Source organism: Notamacropus eugenii, chromosome 6 (assembly GCF_028372415.1).
Source record: "Notamacropus eugenii isolate mMacEug1 chromosome 6, mMacEug1.pri_v2, whole genome shotgun sequence".
NCBI classification, from domain to species: domain Eukaryota; kingdom Metazoa; phylum Chordata; class Mammalia; order Diprotodontia; family Macropodidae; genus Notamacropus; species Notamacropus eugenii.
Window position 1 is genome coordinate 357,035,137 of NC_092877.1, and position 19,741 is coordinate 357,054,877.

Consider the following 19,741-nt stretch of genomic DNA (forward strand, 5'->3'; position numbering starts at 1 on the left):
AAAGGATAAGACAGTCCCCCAGGCCTGCTGACAGACAAGCAGGAAGCCCTGAAGTCCTTTCCCTCATTAATTCATGACAAAGTCAGTTAAGTATGTGGTCTTGGACTTAGATTCAGAAGATTTAGCTGTGAATCCCATATCACCTCTTTAATCATCTGTGTGGTTATGGACAAATCACTTAGCCACTTACAGCCTCACTTTTTTCATCTATAAAATGTAAATGGGGAATAGAGCTGGGAATTGTGATTTCATAGGTACATGGAACTCTAAGAGAAGGAAACTTCCTCCCCTAAAATAGATTGGCACCCCAGCTCTGAGAAGTTACACAATTTACCTGGGGCCACACATCTAGTGCATGTCAGAAGCAAGACCTGAACTCTGGTATTGGAGACCTTGGAGGCCAACTGTCTACCCACTCTACCTATAGTCACCTATATCCTCTGTAGCTGCTTCTGAAATTGGAAATAATACTACCTCAATCATGGAGGCTGTTGTGAGAAAAGTGCATGCCAAACTTAGAATACCATATAAATGCAAATAATTCTTTTTGTACTCAATACATGTTATTAGGGAAGTCAGTTTGGAGGAGAATTCCTTTTCATGCCCCTCCCTTTAGGGAAGGAAGCAGAACTGATATCCCCAGACCACACCTGTCTCTATGTACAGAGGCCAGACAAAGAGCATGACTTGCTCTTGACATCTCAGCTCCATCTCCCCTCCCTTTCTTCTTGCCTCTAGGGCAGAGAATACTCAAAATTCACTGGTACAAAGAAAATATCAGCTTGCAGATAATGAGATTACCTCTTAAAGGTTTTAGTCTGGGACAAAGGTCTCAGGCTTCTTTTCACTGTAAACTAGAAAGCTTTCAAGCTTAATACTGCTTATATATTAAAATTCATTAAATGTTTTGAACCCTCAGGCAGCATTTTAATTGACAAGGGGGAGGAGGGTCTCCCAGTAAGCTGAACTTGGTGTGATCAATTATTCATATGTTTCACCTCCTCACCCATCATACTTTATATAGTGAAAATACCAACTCATGACAAAATTGAAATTATCTTTAGCCAGAAAATGATGGCTAAAGATACAAATGCCCAGTAAGCAGTCCATGAGACACAAAGTATTTCAAGCATATACTATTCAGTCACCTAACACTTATTATTAAGTGCCTACTATGTACCAGGCACTATGTTAAGTGCTGGGGATACAAAGAAAGTAAAAAAGAAGAAACAATTCCTGCTCTCAAAGAGCTTACACTCTAATGGAAAAGGTGATATGCGAATAAAACTATGTGGAAACAAAATGTTATATGGAAAAAATTGGGAGTGGTCTCAGAAGAAAGGTATTCAGATTAAGGAAGTCTAGGAAAGGCTTCTTGCATGAGGAAGGACTTTAGCTGAGACTTGAAGGAAGCCAAGATAGCTAGAAGGAAGAGATGAAGAGTGAGAGAATTTCAGGCATGAAGGACAGTCAGTGAAAATTCATGGAACTGAGAGATGAAATGTCTTGTGCAAGGTACAACAAGGAAGCAGATGTCAGAGTATATAGAGGGCAGTAAGGTGTGAGAAGACTGAAAAAGTAGGAAGGGGAGAGTTATGAAGGACTTTAAAAGCCCAAATTAGATTTTACATTTGATCCTCAAGGCAATAGGGGGTTTCTAGAGTTTACTGAATGGGGGGTGGGGTATGTGGTCAGATTATGTGTCAGATAAGTTTGAAATCTGAGTGGATGAAGAACTAGAGTGTGAAGAGGTTTGAGGCAAGGGAACCAACAGTAGTCTCAGAATGAGATGATGAGGGTCTGTATCAGGATGGTGGCAGTCAGAGAAGAGAAGGGGGGGATATACTAGAAATTTTGTGAAAGTAGAAATGACAGGACTTGATTAGTGATTAAGTAAAGGATGACATCTAACTTGTGAGCCATGGTGGGAAAATGATGGCAGCCTTTACAGCCATAAAGAAGGTAGGAAGAGGAGAGGGACTTAGAGAGGGAACGAAGAGTTCAGTTAGTTTTGGTCATGCTGAGTTTAAGATTATCTGTGGGACATCTAGTTTAAATGTCTAAGAGGCAGTGGAAGAAGAAGGACAGGAAGTCAGGAGAGAGCAAAGGCCATTTGGATGGTGAGAGTAATCCAGGTTAAGGTTTAGAATGGCCAGGTCTTTGACAGGGTAGAGGAGAAAGAGATTCAAGAGCAGTAGACAGGGTAGAGTTGAGCTGGTTCACTAAGGGGTCAAAATAGGGAAAGGAAAAGAATGTAGCCAGTGTAGGACTAATTGATTGGGAAAGAAGTGAGGAGTGGATTGATTGAAGATAAAGATGAAGAACAGGGAGTTGGTATTGTAAACCAGAGGGAGAGATGGAATGCAACAGATTATCATCAGATAAAGGATTTTCAGAGTTCACAGTCATGGATATGGAACACTTTTAGGTAAGACCAAGATCAGTGATACGACCATCATTGTGTATATCTGTGGTGAGGTATAATCAATCATGGAAAATGAGTAACTGAGTAATTAAGAGCTTAGGATGTCTGTGGAAGTCCTCTACCATAAGGGCAGGAGTTGGAGAGGAAAGACTATGTACCTGGCACCAAGGTCAATGAGGAAGTAAGGAGAGCATTCTAGATTTTTATAGATATCAGTTAAAAGAATCTTGATTGGCTTATAGTAGCTACTGAATGAACTTCAAATGTTACTTAGTGATGGTGGTAGAAGGAGATTCATGACTTGGTACTGGGGGGAGTAAGGAACGATTCAGCTTCTCTTCCATGATGAGTGAGTTGAGAGGTATGAGTGAAAGAGCACCAAGTCCTGGGAAGGTGAGGTAGGGAATCTGTGTCATCAGGAGAGAGCATGAAAAAGGAGAGGGTGAGAAAAGCAAAGTCTGAGATGAAATTCCATTTAGGCATTCCTGAGATCATGGCTTTAGAGTAGGAACTTGCTGGTGGTGGTACTGAAGTGGAGTGGAGGATGGTGGAGAGGGATGAGATAAAGGAATCATGGATAAGTGATAGAGAAAGGAGTTTGAACCATGGCAATGGGAGGTCCAGAATCATTGATTTCTGGTGGATATGCCAGCTTGGAATTACATTAATCATTCTGGAATGCATTCAGGTAGGATATCATTATCCCCAAGGACTCAGCCTCAAGTGGCATACTCTTAGGGTGTCAAGCAGTTCTCTGTGTCTGAAAGACAATAGGAATGGAGTTACTGTGAAAAGTGGCAAGCTATGTAGAACTGTAGGTGACTGGAGAGTATGCCTGCCTTGAGAGTGATGGAGAAGTTCTTCTCACCTAATATGTACCATTCACTATTCTAAATCCCCCAAATACAAAGAACAGCAAAAAAAAAAAAAAAAAAAAAAGCCAGTACCCTCAAGGAGCTTATACTCTAATGAGACAGAATATAAATAGCTGTACATGCAAGACATACAGTAGAAGAGATAATCTCAAAGGGGAAGGAATTAGAAGCTGAGGGTTGGGGAATGGGAAAGGCCTTCTGATGAAGGTAGAAACAGAACTAAATTTGAAAGGAAGTCTGGGAACTAGGAGCCAGAAGTTAGGAAAACAACATTCCAGGCATGAGGGTACAAAGACCTAAGACAGGGCATGGAGGCTGGGTGCAAGGAAGAGCAAGAAGGTTTGGCTACTTGGATATTAGAGTTTGTAGATGGGAATGAAGTAAAAGCAGACTGAAAATATAGGAAGGGGTCATGCAATCAAGAGCCCTGAAGTATAAACAGAGCACTTTATATTGAATCCTGGAAGCGATCACAGTTTGTAGAGTATGGGGTTGGTTTGATCAGACCCATACTAAGGAAGATCACTTTAGCAACTGAATGTTGGAAGAATTGAAATGGGAGAGATTTGGGACAGAGAGATCCATTAAAAGGCTCTTGCTTATAAATCTTTCTATGTATGGATGTATGTGTATGTACGTATCTACATACATATGTATTATATATATAATACATATATATATATATATATATATATACACCTCTAATTTGGGAAGTTCACTTATGACTTGTTTAATTTCTTTTAATAGTCTAGATAAGTGATGATAAGGGCTCAAACTAGCGTAAATTGGTATCTATGAGTAGAGAACTGGATATATACAAAAGATGTTGGGAAGTTATGAAATGGTAAGATTTGGCAACAGATTTGCTAGATGGGGTAACTGAGAAGAAGGCATTGAGGACAATATCAAGGTTGTGAGTCTGAGTAACTGGGAGATGGAAGTGTCTTGATGTCGAGGCAAGTTTGGAAGAGGGGAAGGTTTGGGGGAAAGTTAATGAGCTTAATTTAAGATGTCTTTGGGACCTCCAGTTTGAGATGTTTAGTAGGTACTTGGATATGAGGGACTGGCACTGAGAAGAGAGAGAAGCTAGGGCTATATATGGAGATCTCAGCAAATACCTGTAATTTTCTTAGTGAATTATGAGGGAGAATCCTCAGCAGAGAGGGTGGGGAAGGTACTATAGGAGACTTGACAACAAGTGAAAGGGAGCGGAGTAGCTGCTATGGAGAATAATAGTGAATGATTTTAAAAAGTCTGACAGCCCAGTTATGAGCAGATAATATACATTTGTAGTAGATCCAGTCAGTTGGTTTGGAGAAACACCTCATAATGAACCATGCCACTCAAAACAGAAGACAGAAACAGAAAGCAGAGTGAATCCAATTGTTTCAAGTACACAAAACCTTGACTGGATTCTCTTAATGATTTGAGTGGCAGGACATTGCAAGGCTTAGTGCCAATCTCTTCAGTCTCCTTGAAAGTGACATCCGTTTGAGCTTTCTCTCCTCTTTCTCCTTCCCTCCCTTTCTCTCTCCTCTCTCTCTCTCTCTCTCTCTTTCTCTCTCTCTCCCTCCCCTTCTCTTTCTCTCCCCCTTTCTCCTGAAATAGTTTTTATTCTTCCTGGACTTTAAGAAATCCAACTTCTGATGCCTTTAGTGATTTGGCCTCCTTACAATTTATAATATCTAAAAGAATTTCACCTGTTTACAAAGTGCACATTTCTTATACAAAGTGAGTCAGTCTAGCCACAGACCAGTTTGTCAGGCACTGCTTGAGGAACAGGAAGATCTCTTCCTTTTACTTGCTTTAGCCCCCTCTGGAATGAAATGGACACTACATCCATTCAATTGAACTGAAGTAGATCTGTACTTGGTCCTAGGTCTGGTCTGCTTTTCAGACCTTCCTAGAATCTGCTTCCTAGTCTCTTCTCTGAACTTACTTTTGTGTGCTTCCCAGTCTTCCTCTTTCCTTCCTGTGAAGTCACTGGTCCCCTTATAAGTCCTCTCTGGCTCATGAGACCCTGATCCAGGAAAGCACTTCCCGACCCACCCCTAAGTGTTCCTACCAGGGCTTCAGGTCATTCCAAAAGATTCTTTCAGATATTTCATCATCCATCTTCTGGAGGCTTCCATGCCCTTCCACTGTAGGAAGGTTCCTCATTTCAGATTTTTCTTCTTCATTTGTTTGGGCTGGCTTGCTGGAAGCATATTCACTTAGTAGGTATTAGAAGTATCAGTCAAATAGCAAAAAAAAAAAAAAAAAAAGACAGATTGATGGACAATCTAAAAGGAAGCATTTGTTCAAATTAAAAAAGTAAAAGCAAAACCAAGAACTATCATTAGACTTAAATCAGGGTGTCAAAACAAATGCATTCCCTTCATAAAATTTTCCATTAAATGGGTCTAGCTGTTTAACATGCCTCCTGTTTCAAGGCTCACGATCTTTAAAATCAAGCAAAAATAACCTTGATATTTCTACTCCTTTTCATTGATCATTGAAAAGGAAGCACTTGGCAGCAAGCTACTTGGCAGCTTCTTAGCTATTCTCTTTCATGACTGAAAATATTCTCCATTTCCTCCTTCAGATTCATCTGACTTGTATGTCTCTCAAATCACACAAAAAATTGCCTTTGTGATAAACGAAGATGGCAGTGAAGCAGCGGCAGCGACTGGTAAGACAGACATTTGCTTAAGAGGAAGGATGATCAGAGGTCCAGTTCTCATCCATGGACATCGCTCCTTCTCGTCTACAGATTCTAATCATGCTACAAGATTACGAAATTGTTGCAATAAGTTGAATATTCATTGTTTTGCGATAGCAAATATACAGGAAATAGATCTATTGCTGTGTTAAGACTCAGATGGGGCAACTGTGAATAGAGCCCTAAGCCTTGAGTCAGGAAGACCTGCATTCAAATTCAACCTCAGTGACTCAATAGTTATGATCCTGGGCAAATACTTAACTCCTGTCTGCCTCATTTTCCCCATCTGTAGAGGAGGGCTGATAAGCTACCTCACTGATTGTTACGAGGATCAAATGAAATACTGACTATAAAGCAATTAGCACAGTCGCTGACACATAATGCTAAGAAAATGTTAGTTGTTGTTTGTTGCCATTATTATTATATATCTCATATATATTATATTATAATACATAATACATCATTATATATATATTATTATACATGCAAGCCAGGTAACATGTAAATTGGCATAATAAGGGCTACCCAGATGCAAAAAAAAATTTAAAAATCAGTTCAAGGATTTAAAAATAAAATTAACCAAAATGGCATAACTTTATTGAATTTCTAGGAATATGTCTTAGACAATTTTCATTAATAATGACCTGTGATATAGTCAGGTGGGGTAGTAGAAAGAACACTGGACCTGGAGTCAGGAAGATCTGAATTCAAATCCAGTCTGAGACACTAACAAGCTTTATGATCCTGGATAAATCATTTAATCTCTCTTTCCTCAGTTTCCTCTTCTTTAAAATGGGATAATAATACCGACCAGGGTTGCTGTAAGGATTAAATGAGATAATATTTACAAAGTGTTTGGCAAACATTAAAGGGCTATATAAAAATGTTAGTTGCCCCCATCTATTATTATTATTTTCCAACTTCGCTAATTCCACTTCAGTGACTGTTGCCGTTTACAATATCAGAATGATGTTTTCATGCTCCACTTCTCCTAATTAATGATAGTTTATGTAGAGCCTAAACTTCACGTAATTCTGTAATATAGAAATGTTTTTAAACTTTTCTTTAAGCCTAGGAGAACTAATTAGGAATTGAAGACAAACTAACTCTAATGAGTCTCTCAATGATTTATCTTAATGTTTAATTATAGAATTTTTCTACTTTCAAACCAACATTTTCAAGTGCATGCCTTTAAAAAAACACATCTTTTAATCTGTCATCTGATGAATGTCTATTAATTAATAGCCACATTGAGAGCAGTGCTTCATTAAAACATGTCATTCAGATTAATTTTCAAATGGCATTCAGCATCAAGGAAATTTGTAGGTTAAATGGATAGACCTTAAATCTATCAGTACCATGTTGCTATCAGCTGGGGACTAGCTGCTGCTCTGTGTTGGGGATTTTAAAAGTTACTCTGTAAGGCTAGGGAGGACCACCAGAGCCTAGCAGCAGAGAATTTCAGCACTGGAAGGGAACTCAGCTACCATATAATGTAAATTTTTCACAAAAAAGGGACCTTGTCCATTGAGTGAGAATATAGGGCATTGGTCAGACTATATCACCTTCCCAGATGTGTAGACATATACATGTATGTCTGTGTGTAGGTATATATGTATGTAAATAGGTAGATATAGATATGTAGATAGATAGATGTACACACACACTTTTTTAGAGCTGAAAGGCAGTTCAGAGGACAGCAAATCCAACTCTCTCCTTTCATGAATGAGGAAACTGAGGCCCTGAGAAGTTAAGGGATCAGTTGAGGGACATCTAGTAACAGAATTTGAGTATCTGTGACAGAATTTGAGCCCAGGATTTCCTATCTTTAAGTCAGAAATGCACACACACACATACACATATATACATACATACACGGTTATTATATATCTTATAAGACTAGAATTTTCTTGGGGCACTTAGGTGGTATAGTGGATAGAGCACAGGCCTTGGAATCAGGAAGACCCATCATCATGAGTCCAAACCCAGCCTCAGAAAGTTACGATTTGTATGACCCTGAGTAAGTCGTTTAACCCTATTTGCCTCAGTTTCCTCATCTGTAAAATGACCTGGAGAAGGAAATGGCAAACTACTCCAATACCTTTGCCCCCCCAAACCCCCAAAAGAGTCAGACATAACTGAAATGACTTAAGAACAACAACAAAAGCTTCCTTGAAGGATACAGAGGCCACGCATGAGGTGAAGGCAGAATGACTGACTTGTCAAACTGAAATTCTGTGGTTCTGTGCAGTCCCTTGCCATGGGATTACAACTGGAAGCAGAACGCAAGACAGGCAATGGTCTGACTGCTTTCTTGCCTTTTACGGGAGCAGTTCATGTGAGGGTGGGCAGTAGATGAGGTCCAGCCTCAATAGTTACAAAATAGTAAAAGCACCAGAGGGAAGTTTCCAGGGAATTCAGTGGATTCCCTAGGGGCTTGATGGAAAATGTGAAGGTAAATGGCAAGGGATGAGAAAAACTTGCTTTGTGTTTCTGGAGAAAGACCACTGGTGTCCCTCAATAGTGAACCATTTGGGTGATTCAGACAAAAACCCAAACCCTTCAGCCAGTAACTGGGGAGTGAAAACCTAATGTCTCGCATAGTATTGAGAATGATATGACTGTCACAAATCCCTGACTGAGCATACATTTTCTTATTCTTTTATGCCACTAATCAAATATTTACAAGAGAGGAATAGATATTTTATGAGTTTTTAAAATTCATTTAAAAATTTCCCCATTTCAAATCTTCAAGGATAAGCAAGTTATTGCAAATGATAACATCAGCTGTATTAGACTGGTGTGGTCTAGAAGGAAGTGATCAGCTTTTTGTTCCTGCTAAACAGTGAGAAACCCTAATAAAACACTAATAATAGCTAGTATTGACATACAGCTCTTCGGCTTGCAAAGTGATTTGCACATATCTCATATGATCTTCAAAAACATTCTGTGGAGAAGGTACTTATTGTTCCCATTTAACAGATGAAGAGACATGAGACTGAGGAGATAAAGGAACTTCCTCAGGGTTACATAGCTGGTGTCTGAGGCCCCAGGTCATCTTGACTCAAGGTCCAGCACTCCAACTCACTGCACCTACCACCTAGCTGCAAAAAGAAGGGAATGAGAGAGTACACAATCTATAAAGGACTAATCCAAAATCAACATCAGTAACAGCAACAAGAGCTAACACTTAGATAGTGCTTCCTATGTGACAGCCACTACGCTAAACACTCCATAGTGTTATTTTGTTTGATCCTCACAACAACCTTGGAAGGCAGGTGATACCTTTGCTTAGTTGTTTTAATTCTTTATGACCCCATTTGCGGTTTTATTGGAAAAGATACTGAAGTGGTTTGCCATATCCTCCTCCAGTTCATTTTACAGTCAAGGAAGCTGAGGCAAACATGTTTAAGTGACTTACCCAGGGTCATGCAGCTAGCAAGTGTCCAGATTTGAACCAAGAGAACATGAGTCTTTCTGACTCCAGCCTAGTATTCTATCCATTGTGCCAACTGGGTGCCTAAATTTGGCAGTTATTTCAGGAACCCCTTGGCTAAACCCCTGTGGGACAATACATTTCTTAGTCAACAAATAGTTATTCATCCTTTGCATGGAGACCTCTATTAATAGGGAAACCTACCCACTGCCTCCTGAGACAGCCCATTTTATTCCAGGGTGGTGATAACTGTACCTTTCGTCAATTCTCCTCTTAGTGCTTTCTGTCTATAGCTCCTAGCTCTTCTATCTGAAACTAAACAGAAAAGGTCCCATTTGTCTTTAACACAAGAGCCCTTCAAATACTTCAAATACAGCTGTCATGTCCTCCCTCAGTCATTTCTTCTCTAGGCAAAACATTCCCTATTCCTTCAGCTCATCTTCCTATGGCATGAACCCATGGCCTTTCATCACAGCAGTTGCCTTCCTCGAGATTTCTCTCCAGCTCTTCAGTGTCCTTCACTCCAAACACAATACTCTGGACGTGCTCTCACAGTCAAATCCTTGTCATGCATGCACCACAAAACATTTGGGAATTTTGAGTTACGCATGTGTGTGAGATTTCACAGCAACAAGAAAAACCAAAAATAAAACTTTCATGCTTACAGAAAAATGTCTGCGAAATTTGGTGAGTTTGGCTGTTCCAACCATTGAGAGATGTTTACCTCTTTCCTCAAAGCTGAAGAGTGGACAAGATGTAGATCAGATCTGCATCTTGGGACTACCATGGAAGAACAAAGCCACCAGCATGCATCGAGAAGGAATAGTTGGATACTTAGTTAAGTTAGAATGTCAATTTTTGACAGCTTCAATGTAATTTAATGTAGTATAATAGAGAACAATGTAATTGCTGGCATTCTTTGCCAGGTAGCAGAAATGTATAGAGAAGAATACTTTAGAAATCATACAATAATTATATTTTGCTCTTTATCACTTAAATTCATTACAAATTTCTCTATGTTTAGAAAATGAGTCATTTCTTCTGCATATGAATGGTTCAAGTAACGTGGCCTTTTCTACCTATTTAAAAACTCCATGAGGGTATTTTCTGTCTGAACCTTTCCATCTCAACCAACCAACCCTACTGACATTGTGTCTTTTTGTTCGTTTGTTTTGCAGGTGGGCAGGTGCCCGTAATCATGAGCCTGGATTCAAAACAGTTTGTAGCTAATCGGCCTTTCTTATTTATTTTGAAGAATAACCCAACAGGTAAATTTACTGGGACCCTCATGCTGAATGGTTTACTGATCACAGTGGCAAAAAAAAGGCTTCTAGAGCTGAGGTAACTGCAATCAGGCACAATTTTTATATGTGGATGTAGGTAAATGAAGAGGCCATCTCCGTACCTTTCCCTGCTTAGGGTAAGACCAAATATAGTGGGAACATATATTGCCATATAAACTGGTACCAAAGGAAGACTTTCTCATATGACATAAAAGAGAAAAGGATACAGCGTACATCAGTCAGTCAGTCAATAAGCATTTATTAAATGCTAACTATGTACCAGGCACCATGCTAAGACAAATACCATAATATATACACACATATATACATGCACACATTTGTGTGTGTATATACACACATGTACACATACACTGTGTATAATGCACACATGTATGTGTGCATGTTATATGTATATATACACATGTGTATGCACACACATACACATAATACATAGATATACAATGTACAATACATGTACACACATATACACACAAACGTACCACATATACATATATGCGTACATATATACACATACACACATATGCACACAGTTCCTGATCTCAAAGAGTTTGTATTCTAATGGTGAAAACCAACACATAAAAAAGGGAGATGAGAAGCAGATGGGTGGAGGATAGAGGTACCTTGGCTGAGCCATAGAGATGAATTAAGAGAATTAAGAATGGCTGGTTTGGTGTTCTACCCCCCCTCCCCCAAACTGAGCTTCCAGAAAAAACTCACCCATAAGAGAAGGTATCCACAGAGCAGAGTTAGGGGGCAGGTGAGGCAATCAACTAAGTATAATTATATTTTTTGAATGTAATAGGCGATGTGATAGGATAAAAAGAAAAAATATGAAACAATCCCTGGCCCTAAAAGACCTTCCATTCTATCAGAGGAGACAATATGGACCGATATAAGAAATAAGGGGGCACTAACATCTGGGATGAAGGAGTTAGTGGAGGCTTCTGGTAAGAAGTGGACATATGGACTGAGGTTTGGAGATAAGGATTAGAAAATTTCTCCATGCTACCAGCTTACACAGGAAAGATTCCTGGCTAAATCCACATAGGCTAAAGAAATAGCTTCCACTATATTTAGAGAGCTAGCCAGGCACATTAAAAAGGTAACTGAATATATGGAATCGGGACAGATGAGAGGGTCAATGACTGACCCAAGGTCACACAGCCAGTATTTATTAGTGGTGACACTTGAAATCAGCTTTTCCTGACTGGCTTTCTTTATTAATGTTGGCATTAATGTTGTATTGGTTTACAATCTTCCTGATCCTACCAGATGATGCCTAAGGGGACACCTGTCTCTCTTGCAACTGGTTACTGGTTGACCCAGGGGAAGTGCTGCATCTCAAAAGAAATGAATAGTTTTAGAACTTTCTTTATTCTCCACAAAGGCAATGGTGGATAAGCCTATGTAGAAATGTGCTGAGAGAGTAGGTCATTTGAGCTAAACATCTTTGACCTTTAGATAACTGTTATTCTCTAAAATGGGTACATAAACACTGAATCTCCAGAGCAGAGAGAAATAAAGCACTGGGGGCACCAATGGGTAAGAGAAAAATGGCATTTGGTGTGATTATACTTGCCTCCTTTATTTCCTAAGTTCCATGGGGGTACAGGGGACCTGCTTATAGTCTAAGGTCCAAAAACAGTAATCAGCAAAGCCACAGTGTAGTTCTGTACTGAAGAAATCCCACTTATTTATTTATTTGTCATGTTGCTTAGTCATCAGGCCTTAATGAAAATTCTCCATTTTCTGAATAATGGTGAGATGAGAAGGTCCAAAAAGAGGGCTGTCCTTAAATTTGTGTGAGGACAATGGACAGCTCCCTTACTGGGAAAGTAACGGCTCCTACAGGGAGAGGAGAAATGGTCTTTATCCTGGGACAACATGTTGTCCTCATTTTTGGTTCTGCTGCTCTACTAATGCATACAAGATACCATTTAAAGGAGAGCAAAATCATTGTGCTTCACAGTGGATTTATGTTTTACATAAACCAGGTAACCTTGCCCTTGACTTTGAGAATATGAACACCTATCTGAATTTCTGTTAAGTTCAATAAATTTTTATCTATAGCTAAATTTTTTTCAACCAATGCCATACCCTTTCCCCAAAATAATTCATTCTTTCTTCTTCTAATTCAACCATCAAGCACAACACACACACACACACACACACACACACACACACATACTTTCTCTCTCTCTCCCTCTCTCTCTCTCTCCCTCTCTCCCTCTCTCTTCTTCTTTTCTACTTTTATTTCCCCTTCCTTCCTTCTCTTCTGCCCTTTTCCTTCCCTTCCTTTTCTCCCTTTCTTCTTTCCTGTCTAAATCATTTGTCCTTCCTCTTTCCCTCCTTCCATTTCTTTCTCCCTTCCTTTTTCCTTTCTTTCTTCCTTCCTTTCTTTTCCTTTCTTTCTTTCTTTTTCTTTCTTTCTTTCTTTCTTTCTTTCTTTCTTTCTTTCTTTCTTTCTTTCTTTCTTTCTTTCTTTCTTTCTTTCTTTCTTTTTCTTTCTTCCTTTCTTTCTATAGCACATTTTTGAATAATCATGTATAGAATCAAATTTTCTAGTTCTGAAAAGTAAAGTGAATCCTTTGATTCCCATAAAAATGATATTCCACTTAAAATAACACAACCACCTGCCAGTTTCAGAACTCTCAGATCTGCTCAGATGACCAGATATTACTGAAGCTTTATTAAATAATCTTTCCTCCCCTCTCCTCTCTTCTCCTCCTTTCCCTTACATCCCCCTTGACAAATAAGCATGCTGCAAAACCAGTCTGGATCAAATATGTGAAGATGATAGCCAGCAAAGGGTGGAATCCATTGACTGGTTCTTATAATTGCTACCATCTGGTGAATGCACTATTAGGATCAACTGATGGATAGAGTAGCTTTGTTTTTGCCTCAGTTCCTGTAGTGCTTAGTTCCAGTTACTGGGGCAGGTGCATGATAAGCTATTCCAACAATATGGATGATCAATTTTTACCACAATTAAAAATAAGTATTAGACAGCTGGGGGGAGGGGGTAGTGCACAGAGTGCTGGGCCTGAAGTCAGGAAGACTCACCTTTGTGAGTTCAAATCTGGCCTTAAATATTAACTTTGTGACCCTAGGCAAGCAACTTAACCCTACTTGCCTCAGTTTCCTCATCTGCAAAATAGCAGGAAAAGAAAATGGCAAACCACTCTAGTTATCATTGCAAACAAACACCTAAATGAAGTCACAAAGATTTGGACACAACTGAAATGACTCAACAATGTTAGACTATCAGCTCCTTAAGGACAGCAATGCTTTTAATTTTGTATTTGTATCCCTAGACCTTAGTGCAGTGCCTGGAACGCATTAGGTGTTTCATAACTACTTGATGATTAATTGACAGTGGTCCATAACTGATGAGTGGTTCTTGTAATATATAAGACTCTGACCTTCTTTGGGCCAGTGACAAAGTATTGTTCCATAGTCATACTGAATGCCAAGTATTTTTATTTTAATTATTTATTTTTTTAAAAAAATTGCATGAAAATTCACATTGCAATTTTCTAAGTGTCATTCATTCTTCTTAGGAGGAAATACATTACCTTAAAGCTCTGAGACAGTTTTGAATACACTTAACCCATTTGAGTCAGTTTCCTTAGTCATTTTGGAGAAAGGGTGAATCAGTTTTGACACAATATTTATTTGTGGCTTTTTTTTGTACTTAATTCTTTAGTTCTTATTAACTAGCAAGCAAAGGGATGGCTAGAAACAGATGTTTGTTTTTCTATCCTTTCTTCTATATAGCTCTCGTGAAGGCCTGGAAGCATTAATGATGAAAAATATCTCCTTGAGTATTAAATATTGATTCAGAGTGAATAAAGAGAACTGGGAAGTTGTATCTCTAACCTCCAGGGCTCACATTACATGCATTTAGAAAAATCTACTAAGCTTTAGAGAAGCCTTCACCAGACTGATGACCATACTTACTGCATACCTTGAATGTGTCTCTATCTGCCTATGATTACAATCCAATTTCCACAGCTACTTTACTTGTTTTGTAATTCAAAGAAGGATTTCTAATGTAATGTGCTTGTTTCATAAATGCTTTATAATTTTCCATGTGATATGATTAATAATAAGTAACATGAATAATGGTGGTTATTAATGATATTGAACAATGAAACAATGAAAGAAAAGGAAACAGTATTATCTGCTGCCCATTTCGACACAGGAAGAAAGACTTTTAAAAAAATTGGAAGAGGGAGTGTTTTAAAAATAAATTAGTGATTGGTTTCCCTGTCACCCCCAAGCTATATATTCCTTCCAAAATACAAAAGTGATTTTTCTTTTCTTTTCCTAGAATCAATTTTGTTTATGGGAAGGGTGACAAACCCTGAGGCCCAAAAGATGAGGGGAAGAGATATGGATTCGCTGTAAATGAAGGCTTCGACTCCGCCAAGAAATGAATTTTTTGAAAATGAATGATTGGCCAAATCTATTAGTATAAAAATGTCATTTCTTTTCCTTTCCTTTTTTTCCGGTATGGACAAATTAGAGGCCCCTGTATAATGAATAAATGGAAAGTTACAGATTGGCTTATTGGTGTATATGTAGTCACTATTCTCTGTATAAATGGTTTTGCTACTTTAGAGCAGGCAGATAAACATGGTAAGTAGTAAAATTATTTGAAATTTTGTTATAAAAAACGCTCACACTGAGACATGGCCAAATGAGATATTAAATTCCCTATGTTCTCAGCTGGTGAGTCACTTAACCGAACAAATCACTTGAGTTTTCTTGGCCTTAGTTTCTTAATCAGTAAAATCAAGGTCTTAGACAAGGTGGCCTCTGTGGTCACTTTCAATGGTGGATCTATGAGCCTATAAAAGTTCCAATAATAGCTTTAGCTGAAAAGATAGTTTGAAGTCTGAGTTATACCTAGCATAGGACAATGGAGCTTTGCCTACAGCACATAATTTTAGAGAGTGCTAGCAACAATTAAACTGTTTCTTCAATATTAAATCAAGAAGCTATTATATAGCACATGGCTCACTTCCTTTTCCTAGAGGTTGTGCCCTAGGAGAGCCCCTTCTAATATTAACCACATTCTACTCTCCATCTCTGGGCTTATTTTGAGCTGTAGATTTGCTACTTAAGGCTCTATTTGAAAAACATGCTCTCAGAAATAGATTTCTTTGTATTTTCCATGTTCAGAAAACTTTCACAAACATGCAAATAAGATTCACGTCTTTACAGATTAGTAAGCACCACGAATTACTTAAATTGACCTTTTATTTTCATGGTAATATAGATTTAGAGCTTTAAGAGATCTTAGAGGAGATTAATCCTAAACCCTTCGTTTTACAGGTTAGGAAACTGAGGTACAGAGGGGTTAAATGACTTGCCCAGTGTTACATTGCCATGAATTGCAGGTGGCATCTGAACAAACGTGCTCCTGATTCAGTCCAGTGCCCTATCCACCATGTCATGCTAGCTCAAGGTAGGCAGGCAGAATGTGTGAGTTCCTGGTTCTATAATTCGTGGCCTAGGAGGGGATCTCTGGGATAGGATGGGGTGATTGGGAATGAGACTATCAAGGAGGAAGGAGAGAAGGACATTCCTCCTTGTTCCAGCTTATTGTCGACACTGCTGTTTTGAGGGTCACTTAATATCCTGTATGATGGATACTTACGTTGTTCTTTCAGCCTTTTCTGTGATTTAGGTAGTGCAGTGGATAGAGTGCTGGGCCTGAAATCAGGAAGACTCACCTTTGTCAGTTCAAATCTGGCCTCAGATACTTGGTAGCTGTGTGATCCTGGGCAAATCACTTCATGCTGTTTGCCTCAGTTTCCTCATCTGTAAAATGAGCTGGAGAAGGAAATGGCAAACCACTCCAGGATCTTTGCCAAGGAAACCCCAAGTGAGGTCACAAAGAGTCAGACACAACCAAAAAACATTGAATAACCCCACCTCTGCACTGGCAAAGGAAACAGAGGCTAGAACTACTCCCCTCTGCTCTGTCAGCCTCCTCTTTGCATTGTTTGATCTGCTTTTGCAAAGGTTTCAAGCTCTTTCATAGCTACTTGCAACTCCCACCTCCCGTCCTAAAGGTGAATATTATTGACTAGTCTCTCTTCAGCAGAGAAATCTGTAATTCTTCTTGGCTAGATTTCTTAGGCAGTAGCCACGACTTTTATCTTTAACTTTCTCAGTTGAGCTTCTCTGCCAATAATTTCCTCAGCCAGGCTGCACCATAAAGTATGGAAGCCTAGGTTCAGATCAGGTATAGTTTTGGAGCTTTTATTAGAACTTCTGTGAATTACTTTAAATTTTCTTTAACTACCATGTCCCTTGTTTCCCTTGAGGTCCCAAGTTCAGCTGTCGCCTAAATTATGGCCAAAATCCCATTCAGTTAATAGTCAAGTAAAGTAACCAAGATTAAGTAGTTTTAGAAAGGAATTTTTACTGTATGAACAGTTACTCCAAAAGTCCCCCAAATATCTTCAACATACTTTCTTCCACAAGTAGTTACAGAATGCAGGGGAAAGTGGATAGAAGTTTAGAGGGTACATGTGGCAGGGTACATAAACTCAGGAATGCTGCAAGTCTTTCCCCCTTCCCCCACTTGTGGGGTGCTCAAGGAATTTCTCTTAGTCCTGGTGTAGTCTCTGGTAGAGCCTCCAATCTCTTCTTGGCTCCCAATACAGACATCACCATCAGTGGATTGAGAGATGCACCTGGGAAATAATGGGGAGATAGATGCTCTAATGTCCTATGGGTCCTTCAAAGCTCATAGAATCCTCTTCTGGCCAAAGGGGGAGGAGGGAAGGAGACCTGCACACCTACCCACCCCACACCCACTCCCTGCTACACAGTGGCTTCTTCCCCAGAATGGACTAGAAAGCAATGCCTTCTGTAGTTTCTAGAAATTAATACCTTCTGAACCAGTTTAACCACTAGAAGATGCTCCTTGGGGCAGGCTCAACTTTCTTCAACCTAATAGGACATGATTCTTGTGAAAAATCATTCCAGTTAAAGGCCTTTTTCCATTATTCTAAGTCTATGGCTAATTGACTGATTACACATATTCTCACCTAGACAAAGAATTGATATATTAAGAAGTGAGGAGTTTGGGCTTCTTTTCAATGGCAAACAGATGAATTCAGAGCATCATCACCTCTCAATCAGACTACTAATTAATCAGTCTATTAATTAACCCACTAATTTCTCTCCTTGTTTTTAGTGTCCCCCCTCTCCATTCAATCCTTCCCAAGTCTGCCAAAGGGATCTACCAAAATTCCAGTTCTAAATGTGTCAGCAAACTCTGCTAGCTTCCTATTAACTCTTAGGTCAAATATGAACTTCCTTATTTGGCATTTGAACCTCTTCACAAACCGATTCCTACTTAACTTTCCAGACTTTGCAGGGCACTATATAGTCCAGTCAGACTGGTTTTCTTTTGGTTCTTAACACAGAAGGATTCAAGTTCCCTTTCCATGTTTTTTCCATAGGCCAACCCCCTTCCCCTGGTCTGAGGTGCACTCCTTCCTCACTGCTACATTTGGGAAACTCAAAGTCCCTTAGAGATTGAGGTTTAGCTAAAATGTCACCTTCTATATACTCCAAACTCATCTGCTACTTCCTTGACCCCCCAAATTTATTTTGTTTGTGTTTTGAGTGCAATATTTACATACTAACTGTCTCCCTTGATGAAACACAAGTTGCCTGAGGGAAGGACTTCTTTTGTTGTTGTCTTTGTATCACTGGCACCCAGCACAACATTTAGCACAAAATAAGTGCTTTGTAAATTGTATTTGTTGATTGACTGCACAGTGATTTGGCTGAATAAACAGAAGACATACTTAGCAAATATGTAGATGGCACAAAGCTGGGGAGGGAGAACTGAAAAACGAATGTCAAAACTGGCATCCCAAAAGATCTTGGAATGTCAGAAAGTTGGCACAAGTCTATTAAAATGAAATGAATATGGTCAAATGAATAGTCTTACACCTAGGTTTGAAGCAATTGAGTTTACATATATAGGTTGGAGAAAGACATGACCAGACAGCAGAATAAAATGAAAAAAAAAGATTTGGGAATTTAGTGGTCTTTAAACTCAATCTGAGTCAATAGTTCAATAAGCTAGGCCAAAAATTTAATATAAACTTAAATTCTATTAAGAGCAGCACAGTACAGGATGAGAGAGAGGAGAACTTGCTGAATCCTGATTGAATCAGATCTCATCTGGAGAAGTGGACTTAGTGCAGTGTATTTTGAAGAAGGACACTGACAATCTAAATGGTGACTAAGGATAAGGAAGGTCTTCAACGGTGATGCCTATGAGGATTAGTGGGTAAGAGGAGGTAGAATAAAGACATAATAACTCTTCAAATGTAATAAGGATTATCTTGTAGAAGAGTGCCTAGACTTGTGAGACCACAAATATGGATAGACGAGAGACTTTTCAAGAACAAAAAATCCAACCTCCCATTTTTTTAAAGTAGGAAATTGAGGCCCAGAGAGGTTGTGACTTCTCTGATATTGTACAGGGGTAGTGTCAGATCTAGAATAGGCTTTGCCTAATAAGTCTTTATTTGGGGCTTTTTTCTCCATGCGTGATTTGTTCGTCCTTTGTCCCAAAGGAAAGAAGTAGGAACAATAAGTAAAAGTTGCAGAGACAAATTGAGGTTTATTTAAGCTATCATTCTAAGCCCTTGAGCTGGCCAGGGTGGAAGGAGTCACCAGAGAAGCTTGTGAGCTTCCCTTTATCTGAGATCTTTGAGCAAAGGATGACCTGTTGGACATGGAGAAAGGATTCTTTGTCAGCTCTGAGTGAGGCCAGATCACCACTGATATTCTTTTCAACTCTCAAGTTTGGTTATTCTTTGATTCTGTGAGTCGTTCAAAATTCAGATTTGAGCTAAGAACCCCTGAGTCACATGATTATCACATCCTTGATTTTGAACTGAAGGAACTTTAGAGGTCATTCAGTCCAATCTTATCACTTTACAGATGAGGAAATTGAGT

The 19,741-nt window shown here is 39.1% G+C and overlaps 1 protein-coding gene across 1 annotated transcript in view; it reads left to right on the top strand.

Moving 5' to 3' along the window:
- SERPINI2 (serpin family I member 2) overlaps nucleotides 1-15,303 on the top strand; it is a 41,529-nt gene extending 26,226 nt beyond the window's left edge. The window contains exons 6-8 of the mRNA XM_072621016.1: nucleotides 5,885-5,971; nucleotides 10,616-10,705; nucleotides 15,075-15,303. Of these exons, the coding sequence (XP_072477117.1) occupies nucleotides 5,885-5,971; nucleotides 10,616-10,705; nucleotides 15,075-15,151 (254 nt within the window). The 3' untranslated portion in view covers nucleotides 15,152-15,303. The remainder of the gene's footprint in view (nucleotides 1-5,884; nucleotides 5,972-10,615; nucleotides 10,706-15,074) is intronic.
- The last annotated feature ends 4,438 nt before the right edge of the window (nucleotides 15,304-19,741 follow it).